This window comes from Labeo rohita, unplaced genomic scaffold (assembly GCF_022985175.1).
Source record: "Labeo rohita strain BAU-BD-2019 unplaced genomic scaffold, IGBB_LRoh.1.0 scaffold_850, whole genome shotgun sequence".
In the NCBI taxonomy this organism is placed as follows: Eukaryota; Metazoa; Chordata; class Actinopteri; order Cypriniformes; family Cyprinidae; genus Labeo; species Labeo rohita.
Genome location: NW_026129800.1, coordinates 1 through 11,635, shown reverse-complemented (window position 1 = coordinate 11,635; position 11,635 = coordinate 1). Strand labels below are relative to the sequence as shown.

The following is an 11,635-nucleotide window of genomic DNA, read 5'->3' as shown; positions in this document are numbered from 1 at the left end:
GAACGTTGATAATATAAATATGACATCAAAATATGTAGTTAGGGTGTTTTGTTTTGTTTCACCTTTGTCTGTGGTGTTTAGCATGCTGTTTAGCTTACTATAACTACATTATAAAGGACATTGTGAAATATCCATTTGTAGGCTAAATAGAAAAATTAGCCAGCGTGAACATCAAAATAGTGTTATTACACTTTGCTGTTATTAATATCCGTCGCCACAATATTTTAAATATTCGAAAGAGATCGATCATTGTTGGAAAGTAGGCCTTTTAGGCACATAATAATCATCGATTTAGAATGAGCATTACATTATGCTTCCCGTCTTAAATCTGTACGGGATGCTATTTCCAAATTAGTTTAGCATGTTTGACTGTAAAATAATTTGAGCAGAACACATCAGCAGTGTAAAGTTAGCATTTACTGTGATATTAATTGGAAATTGTAAAGGTTTTGGTAAGGGACCATGTAAAAAGTCCACACATTTTGTTTCGAAGTAAGTTTTGAAGTCATTTAGTTTTGAAATCATTTCAATTTCAGTTGAGAACTACATTTTAGTTAATTATTACGCACATTTTACGTTCTAAATGACGATTCGTATCGTATTTCAGATGATATTTAACAAAAATATCCAATTATGGAGATTGTGAAATAAAATGCAAATGCAATCACCATAATAAATATACACATTAGTGTGTAATGGTAATGATACACGTTATTATTTTAAATAAAATGTCTGTAATAACTTATTTCCTGGCATATATTTTCCTGGCTTCAGATAATTTGACAGATTTATCAAATTGTAGTACATAAAAAGCTTTCCAAAACTATAGCTGGAGTCTAATTAGTAACAGGATTAGTAACAGTTTTTGCAACACCAGACACCAGTCAGTTACATGTGTCTATGTATACATTCTTTCAGGGTGCAGTTATCTTTAAAAGCTTTGAACCTTAGCTCACTGTGGTGACAATATTTTCTAAGACTGTGAGTTTCATCAACATAGTAGGGGTGAAAAAATATTTCTTATCCCCTCTTAACACAGCATGCAGTACTTAAATGATCATTTATGTGTTTTTTTTTTTTTTTTTTTTTCAGATGCCTACTCTGAAGGACTGTTACAAATGCAGGAAAAAAATTGGAGTTGCAAGCAAAATGTGCCTACACTGTAGTGCCAAGCAGCCATATAAGCAAAAGCTTGAAGAAAAAAAGAAACAGCTTTCCCAAGAATGGAAAGAGCGTAAAAAAAACAGCAGTGTGAACAAAGTGTATGATGGAACCAATCTACTGGTAGGGTTTTCTTTCAGATATAGTTAGTAAACTGTCTCTGTTCTTTTTTTAGATTTAAACAGTTAAACAATTCTTTCTTCATCGTGTATACTGACTAAAGCATGATATTTATTTTGTCCACTGTGCTCAGGTCTGATATAGAACACTAAATCAGTTACTTAACATTAGAGTGTAAAATTATAAAAAACAGGGGTGTCCAACTCGGACCTGGAGAGCCACTGTCCTGTAGTTTGTACACACAATAATAACTGTATGTATACTTAGATATATAAGGGTTTATGTATATATACACACACTGATCTCGGAACGTATCAAAAGAAGGGGGGGCCCGGGAAGGTGTGTGTGTGGGGGGGGGTGGGGGTCTACATTTTAATATTAAAAACAGTATTAATAGTATAGTTATTAGTTAAAAATGTTTTATTTAACTTTATAAATGAGTCAATTTATACAATCTCTAAAATGTTATAAATAAGTCCGGGCTTTTCAGGTCATAGTTCAGACGCGGCTGGGTTTTGGGCCTGTTCTAGGCTTATCCTTATTTTGATATTTTATACATACACCAATTATGGTGATGAAAACAAATTTCTGCGCTGGTGGAAACAACACGAGACTTCACTTTCGCTTTCACTTTCGAGACCGACTCCGGAAGCGTTTAGTGTCTCCGTCAGCAGCAGCAAATCAGCGCAGCTGGAAGATCCGTGTTCAAGCGCACACAATGGGCTGCAACTTCCCACACAGCTCCGGCAAACGTAATTACAATGAATGTGTCGGGGGAAATAGAAAGGAGATATTTTAATTATTTATGAACAAACCAGTGTTTTCCCAAGGAGTAAGTTGCGGATCCTGACTCACCATCTCCTCTTTGGACGCACCTTTAGAGAAATGCATCTTTACAGATTACATATTGAAGAGTTTTTTGTTTTTGTGAAAGAGAATTAGTTTTGTTTCGTTAAGTAATAATTTCAAGCTTTCTATAGATATATGTATCATGTCTGTGAGGTTTGTATTCGCTGAGTTTCCGTTAATATTTGTGAAGCTCCTATTGAGACGACAGAAAGCGCATCATGTTTGTTTTCTTTATTTAATAAAAGCACCGTTTGCAACGTTTTGTTGATATTGTGAGTGCACACAAACAAAAGACCCTTAACAGTTCCGAATGATGTATTACACTTACCTTTACGAGCAAAAATGACGGAACATTTTAAATTGTTTCCACTGAAAAAAAATGCAAGTAATCGCGCTGGCGCCTCCATTTCCTGCAATTCGGCTTTAGCTTCTACTCTCGGCACAAACGATTGGGTACGCGTCTAATAGCGCACATTTATCTGTTTAACGTTGAAACTAACATTGTTTTATACTTGAACTCTTTTAGGGCCTATATCTATAGATCTTATTTTAGGCAAGTGGTGATTTGAGAAGGCAAAATTTATCAAACAGACTGTGCGTGTTTGATCAATGTGTCGGATCAGTCTTTCGCTGACCACTTGGTCATTACTTTAAAAAACAAAAACTTAGCCTATATTTAATGAACAAAAATGCTCCAAATGTTTTTTCTAAATTAACTTAACAAAAGAATGAAACGAAATATAAAGCACTTTGCCATTAATACTAAACTATTTCAATAGATGAAACAGTAGTATCTCCTGTTGCAGAGTGTTGTGCGTTTGTAGCTCCCTAGAGTTTTATTCTTCTGAGGAAATCTCTATTTTACTATTACTTTCTGTTGTTTAAAGTGATAAAATATAGCTTTTTTTCCCCACCAGATTTCTGTTATTATCCAACTAATCCGATCGCTCGTTTTTAATCTATAACCGCCAGTGCAACGCTGCGCTGTGCGTTAGCATTCCGTTTGCCGGTTAGCCTGCCATTTGCGTTCCCACTCACGTCTCTATTCACGTCTACTACCGCTTTCCTTTCTTCCCTCGCTCTCGTTGATCGCTCGTTTTTATTGTACAACCGCGAGTGCAGCGTGTTTGTAGTGTGTTAGCCGGTTAGCTTGCCATTCATTTTTAATTTTTCTCTACGCCTTTTTCTACACAAGTTCATCAGACAACAGTGGTGAGTTGAAATCATTCTACATCTACGGTGAGTAATGGCTTCTTCTCCTTTCCTGGTAACCTGCATCACCTGTCATATGTATAGTTTATCAATCTCTGTCGGCAGCGAGGGATTCACATGTGATAAATGCAGGGAAATAGTTAGGCTGACAGAGAAGATTTCAGAACTAGAGACACGCATCCAAACTTTAATCGAGGATAGTAAGAATGTGAGGGCATTAGATACGGCTTTGGATGCGACTAGCTTAGGAAGTCCCGTACATTGTTCGGTTCCGGTAACTTCGCCTTTGCAGCAGGGCAACTGGGTGACTGTGAGACGGCATAGTCGCGGGTCAAAACACCGGAACGTATCAAAATGATATGATCATTGTAAATGATATGATCATTGATCATAATCTAGATGTGCTATGTTTGACAGAAACCTGGCTAAAATCAGATGATTACATTATCTTAAACGAGTCTACTCCTCATGATTACTGTTATAAACATGAGCCACGTCTAAAAGGTAAAGGGGGAGGTGTTTCTACAATTTATAGCAATATTTTTAGTGTTTCACAGAGAGCGAATTTCAAGTATAACTCATTTGAAGTAATGGTGCTTCATATAACATTATCCAGAGAAACAATTGTTAATGATAAATCCCCTATGACGTTTGTACTTGCTACTTTATACAGGCCACCAGGGCACCATACAGATTTTCTTCAAGAATTTGCTGATTTTATATCTGAGCTGGTGTTAGCTACAGATAAGGTCTTAATAGTAGGTGACTTTAACATCCATGCTGATAATGAAAATGATGCACTGGAGCAGCATTTACAGACATTCTAAATTCTATTGGAGTTAGACAACAGGTGTCCGGTCCCACTCATTGTCGAAATCATACTTTAGACTTAATACTGTCACATGGAATTGATGTCAATGCCGTTGAGATTCTGCAGCAAAGTGATGATATCTCTGATCATTATCTAGTCTCGTGTATTCTCCAGATGACTAAAACTGTAAATTCAACTCCTTATTACAAGTATGGTAGAACCATCACTTCTACTACAAAAGATTGCTTTCTAAGTAATCTTCCTGACTTATCTGAATTCCTCAGCATGTCCAATAGCTCAGAAAAACTTGATGATGTAACAGAAACTATTGACTCTCTCTTTTCCAGGACTCTAGATACAGTCGCCCCTCTGCGCCTAAGGAAGATTAAGGAAAATAGTCCGACCCCGTGGTATAACGAGCACACTCGCGCCCTAAAGAGAGCAGCCCGGAAAATGGAGCGCAGCTGGAGGAAAACAAAATTAGAGGTTTTTCGTACTGCTTGGCGGGAATGTACCCTATCGTACAGAAAAGCGTTAAAATCGGCCAGATCTGACTACTTTTCGACTCTTTTAGAAGAAAACAAACATAACCCTAGGTATTTATTCAATACAGTGGCTAAGTTAACAAAAAATAAAGAACCAACAGGCACTGACTATGCCCATCAGCATAGCAGTAATGACTTTATGAACTACTTTACTTCTAAGATCGATACAATTAGAGACAAAATTGTCACTATGCAGCCGTCAATTACAGTGTCGCATCAGATAGTGCGCTATAGATTTCCTGGGGAACAATTCAACTCATTCTCTACTATAGGTCAGGAAGAATTGTATAAACTTGTTAAATCATCTAAACCAACAACTTGTATGCTAGACCCTATTCCATCTAGGCTACTAAAAGAGATGCTTCCAGATCTCATAGATCCTCTGCTAAATATTATTAATTCATCACTGTCATTAGGATATGTCCCCAAAACCTTCAAACTGGCTGCTATTAAGCCTCTAATTAAAAAACCACAACTTGACCCCAACGAATTAACTAATTACAGACCTATCTCGAATCTCCCATTTCTGTCAAAGATATTAGAAAAGGTTGTATCCTCACAGTTATCTTCCTTCCTACAGAAATATGATATCTGTGAGGATTTTCAGTCAGGTTTTAGACCGTACCATAGTACTGAGACTGCTCTTATTAGAGTTACAAATGATCTACTCTTATCATCCGATCGTGGTTGTATCTCTCTGTTAGTGCTACTGGATCTTAGTGCTGCGTTTGATACTGTTGACCACAACATTCTCTTGAATAGACTTGAGAATTATGTTGGCATTAGTGGTAGTGCATTGGCATGGTTCAAATCGTATCTATCTGACCGCCATCAATTCGTGGCAGTAAATGATGAGGTATCATATCGATCTCAAGTGCAGTATGGAGTACCACAAGGCTCAGTACTAGGGCCGTTACTCTTTACGCTTTACATGTTACCCTTGGGTGATATCATCAGGAAATATGGTGTTAGCTTTCACTGCTATGCTGATGATACCCAGCTCTATATTTCTTCGCGGCCTGGCGAAACGTACCAATTTGAAAAACTAATGGATTGTGTAGTTGAGTTAAAAAATTGGATGACAAGTAATTTCTTACTGCTAAATTCTGAAAAAACAGAGGTGTTAGTTATTGGGCCTAAAACCTCAGCGTGTAATAACCTAAAACACTGTCTAATACTTGATGGCTGTTCTGTCAATTCTTCGTCATCAGTTAGGAACCTAGGTGTGCTATTTGATGGTAATCTTTCCTTTGAAAACCACATCTCTAGTGTTTGCAAAACTGCATTTTTCCATCTCAAAAATATATCTAAACTACGACCTATGCTATCAATGTCAAATGCTGAAACATTAATTCATGCGTTTATGACCTCACGGTTAGATTATTGTAATGCTTTATTGGGTGGTTGTTCTGCTCGCTTAATAAACAAACTCCAGCTGGTCCAAAATGCAGCAGCTAGAGTTCTTACTAGAACCAAAAAGTATGATCATATTAGCCCGGTTCTGTCTACACTGCACTGGCTCCCTATTAAACATCGTATAGATTTTAAAATCTTGCTAATTACTTATAAAGCCCTGAATGGTTTAGCTCCCCAGTACCTGAGTGAGCTCTTATCGCATTATAGTCCCTCACGTCCGCTGCGTTCTCAAAACTCTGGCAATTTGATAATACCGAGAATATCAAAATCAACCGCGGGCGGCAGATCTTTTTCTTATTTAGCACCCAAACTCTGGAACAATCTACCCTACAATGTTCGGGACGCAGACACACTCTGTCAGTTTAAATCTAGATTAAAGACCCATCTCTTTAACCTTGCTTACACATAACAAATCCACATTCTTATAATTCAAATCCGTTAAAGGATTGTTAGGCTGCACTAATTAGGTCAACCGGAACCGGGAACACTTCCCATAACACCCGATGTACTCGGTGCATCGTCAGAAGAATGGCATCTACGCTAATATTAGTCTGTTTCTCTCTTATTCCGAGGTCACATTAACCACCAGATCCAGTCCGTATCCAGATCAGATGGTCACTGCAGTCCCCCGGATCCAGTCCGAACCCAGCCCAGACGGTGGATCAGCACCTAGAGACGACCTCTACAGCCCTGAATGTCAGCGGAGTCCACATCAACTAGATGAGCCCCAGAGACGGATCCACATTAAAGACCACATCACCTAGACGGCTGTCGGCACAAGACCACGGGAACTTTGGCCAGAGGAGAACTGGCCCCCCGACTGAGCCTGGTTTCTCCCAAGGTTTTTTTCTCCATTTGTCACCGATGGAGTTTTGGTTCCTTGCCGCTGTCGCCTCTGGCTTGCTTAGTTGGGGACACTTTCTCTTAACACAATATTGCATTTTACTTTATTGTTTTTGATTAACTACCTTTACCTATAATGTGAGTGTTTAATGTTGCCTTTGGCATTGTTGATGTACTGTTTCCTATTTAATACTGTACAGCCGCCTTGTCACAATTCTGTATTGTTAAAGGCGGTATATAAATAAAGGTGACTTGACTTGACTTGACTAGTATAAGGTGTTTTGGGTGAAGACGGGCTCGGGCCGAGAATTCTGATAAGCTGTCTGACAAGGGCCGGGCTAGGACATATATATGAGGCCCGTGCTGGGCTATAATGAACATTTATCCCAATACTTAAGTTATTATTTAATGTTTGCAACACAGAAATGTAGCCTATACCGTGTATCCTGCTCGTGAAGCTTGTTTAAACATAAATCTTAACTTACATGAGCAGAGCTCTCTCTGGATCAGCGGTGGCGCGAAAGCAGGTGTAAATATTCCGATGTGATTGCGATTTCAAATGTTTTATAGACATGGCGCAGTCATCATCATAGCAATAAGATTGTGTGTTTTTGAATCGAGATCGCGAACTTTTAATGAAGAATCTATATGCGTCTATAGCCCATGTATGTCATAATTTGTACCAGACCTCAAAAGTTACCCGGGCCCAGGCCCCGGCGGCCCCCCCGCTTCCGCGATCCATGTATACACACACATATACATATACACTTATATATCAAAGTGTACATACAGCATATGTACGTGTGTGTATTGTTATTTGATTTGACAGCACTAATATATGTCTGACAGATGTCAGTGAATTCAAATAGTTGTCAACATGTGTGTGTGCATTTTGTTTAGTTTTTTTTTTTCGTTTTTTTTAACAGTTAACTCAGTCTAATTTTCAATGCATAGCTTATCTATTATCTTGTCTAGGCACACACACATACACACCCACATATGTTATTTATCAGAATTTCAGTCTTATAATCTTTTTCAATTTTATTTAAATTTATAGTGTCAATTTTATTACAGCTCCACAAATGGCAACTTTTAGAGAGGTATCCAGTCCTTCTCCTTGCCAGGAGAACCTCAAACGGTTTTTCTGCAGAGTGCTTCTGTCCATGGAAGATGGAAACAGAAGATGCAGAGGATGCATTTGTCACAATAAAGGGGTTATATGAAAGTCTTCTGAATGGTAATAAACACAGATGTGCATGCTATATTTTTACTTATTTCATTGTTTATAAGTGCATCCTTGATTCATTTGAGGAATAATTAAAAAAACCCCAGCAATAATGGTTTTTGCAAACCCTACATAAATTTGCTTAGCTGAATTAAAGTTTTGCTTTAACATGTGAACAGCATGACGTGTATTCTTGTTTTATTTGAAAATGTCTCATTCTGTCTCATGTCTCATACTATTATTTTGGAACTCATATTGTTTTTTTTTTTTTATCGTGTCTCCTAGCAAAAGGTGAATATTTATTTTCTTGTGTCCAAAATAATTTGGACCCATACAACCCATAGGACTTAAACAAGAATTATTTATTTCTTTTTATTATTTAATTACTGCTAAGTTATTGTTGAATTATTATTATTATTATTATTATTATTATTCTCTTGTTTCTTGTTTTAACAGTGGCTACTGCAGAGAAAGCAACAAGCAGAGTGGGAGAGACTCCAGCACCAAACAGCAAACAGACAGAGACTCCACCAATACACAACACAGCAGACCCGGCATCAGAGTCAACACCTCTGCTCCCCTGTAATGGTAAAATGTCTCATTCAATAGAACTGGCATCATCCTTTACAGCAAACTGTTTTGTGTCTGAAGCCCTATAACCACCACAATGGGCCTCTGTACTTTTATTTTCATTGTACAGTTGATTATTTTATTTATAAAGAACTCTTCAATATTCCTGTTAAAAAAACAGCATATGCTGGTTAGTTATGTTTTTAAGCATGGCTACTGGCTTGAGCTGCTTAAAGCTTGTCCTTAACTGGTCATGTGCTGAGGACCAGCTTAAACCAGCTAAGGATCAGCTTAAACTAGCAGCCATTCTTCAAAAACTACCTAACCAGCACTTTTTTTTAACAGGGACATTTGATTTTTTTGGTATGGACAATTTCGCAGCTGTTACCTGGATGGGATGAATTTTAATTTTTAATTAATTTACGTAAATTATGAGAACATTATGTAATTATTTGTCCATTTTTATCTAAATAATTTTGTGCAGCTTTACCACATGCTGTGTCACACGTCATAATGTGTTTTCTAGAGGCCGTCGTTATGGAAACAAAGACACTAAAATGTAATCACGCTTGAATGAGCTAGATGTGTACTATAAACACTACAAAAACTTAAACTATTGGTTAATTCAACTATGTGTGTCAAATTTGTGTGTGTGATCAGGATTGCTGTCAGTATTCTGCTCTTTCTGACAGCTGCACCCTGAACATCAGTCAGTGGCAAATGCTGCAATGTAGCCTATACTGAAATATCTAAATTGTGTTTAAAAATCATATCACTGTTATTGAAAAAAAATATGCCATGATATATATTGATATTGAGTTATTGTCCCGTCCTACAATAAATGTTTATTTTTAGCATTTTTAGATTACTGTTATACTGTAATAAATTTATTCTGCACTGCTTTATGCTATAATGAGATGAGCATAGTGTATGAACTGCAAATGTACATGGCAGTGTATACTTGGTCATTCAATTTCACATTATGTATTGATGCTAGTTGCTGAAAGTCAGAGCCAGCCTTCACATTCTGGGCCGTAAGATTTCTCAGAAAATCACATACTCTTTTTAGTTCTTTTTTAGCTGAGCTTCTAGCTGTGATTCCATCCAGATGGAGGATATCAAACTTGTTTGATAATTTTACAGAGTTTTATATATATTATATATATATTTATTTATATTTTGATTTATCATGTGCCTTCTTAGCAGTAGGTCACATATATTTTAGTTTCTTATACCAATACAGAGTTTAAAAGTTGCATAGTGTTTTTGAGCATTTAAAAAGATTTGTTTTAAATGTGTTGATTACTGCAGATTATTAGATTCATATCACAATTTTTTTTTTCCAACAGTGGATAACTCAGAGAAAGCAGCAAGCAGCACGGTCGAGACTCCAGCAACAACCAGCAAACAGACAGAGACTCCACCAATAGACAACACAGCAGACCCGGCATCAGAGTCAACACCTCTGCTCCCCCCTGAGTCTGAAACTCCTGCATCTTCCTCCTTGGCTTCTCCTATTCCTTTCACAAACTCCTTGTCGTTATTTGTTGCTCCTTCAGTCTCCACCCTGACTCAGTCTGTTTTGAAGTTCTCTCAACCCAGTCCTATATCTTATCCCCTGGCTTCTCCTCTGCCACCAGCCTCTATCCTTTCTGCTTCTTCTAAACTCAATCCTGTGTCCACTGAGCTAGGCAGTCCAGACACCGTGTCTTACGCACCAAAAAAAAGACAAATAAAGAGGAAAACAGAACCTAAAGGTAATTATGGATTTGTTGATTTGTGGATTAGTTTTGATATATGAATCAAAACTGTTCTTAGTTTTTGCTGTGTGAAACAGTTTTAGGTAACTGGAACGGGACCTTTCTCAATGTTTTTTTTTAAAGGATTAGGTTAGAACGGCACATATTGTAATATGCATCTTATATGTTTTATTTATTTTCTTGTGTCTTGTTTATTTATTTTTGGCAATTTAATGTTATGCAGTGAATAGTGTAGTATACATAACCCAAGCTTAGTTTATTTATTTATTTATTTTATTTTATTTTTTTCACAAAAAGGACTATGTATAATATAATTATTATATATAATATAAAGACACATTTCGTTTCCATATTATTTTGCCACATGGAGGTAAGAAAAGGAAGAAAAACAGTGAAGTAAATGTTGAAACTACACCAGTGTGTTTAAATATGATATTGAAATTAAAATAATGTCATAACAGTTAAAGGTTTGCACAATAAGGCAACATATCAGACTGTTTTAATATAGCTAAATTAACTTGAAGCTATTGACTCTGGCAGTCAGGCACATTGTGTCATGATCTGGTCGGTGAGCTGCGGACCGCTCACCACCAGACGTCGCTCTTGCGTTTTGTCACGCACGGACTGCCACACCACACCCCGGACTACACTCCCCATCAGCCATTGCACTTCCCCCCCCCCCATCCAATCAGAGACTGTATAAATACCCCGGTCTTCCTGTCACTCCTCGCCGAGTATTGTATTGTATTGTATTTTCCATTGCATTCGTACTAAGCGTATCTCCTAGTTTCCCCCCCGTGTCTAGTTTTCCCGTTGTCTCGTTTTGAACCCTCGCTCGTCTGACCACTCTTCTGCCTAGCCCCTGTCGGATAACGTTCGCCGCTGGACTGACCCCCGCCTGTTTTAGTCTTACTCTTCTTCTTGCTGTATGTGTTCCTGTCTGCTGTTGCCCGACCCTGCCTGCCTTTGACCATGTCTATGTCTCGTCCTTATAATAAAGGTTTGCGTATGGATCCGCACGTCTATCGTTTCCCTCCCTACGTTACAGAAATACAATACAATACAATACTCGGCGAGGAGTGACAGGAAGACCGGGGTATTTATACAGTCTCTGATTGGATGG

At 37.7% G+C, this 11,635-nt stretch overlaps 1 protein-coding gene across 1 annotated transcript; it reads left to right on the top strand.

Moving 5' to 3' along the window:
- Positions 1-1,253: 1,253 nt before the first annotated feature.
- On the top strand, positions 1,254-10,509 carry LOC127162186 (uncharacterized; the record flags this gene model as incomplete). The annotated part of the gene is made up of 4 exons (XM_051104959.1): positions 1,254-1,284; positions 8,032-8,194; positions 8,639-8,770; positions 10,102-10,509. Coding segments are annotated over exons 2-4 (607 nt in total), but the record flags the coding sequence as incomplete, so codon positions are not given.
- Between the last annotated feature and the right edge of the window lie 1,126 nt (positions 10,510-11,635).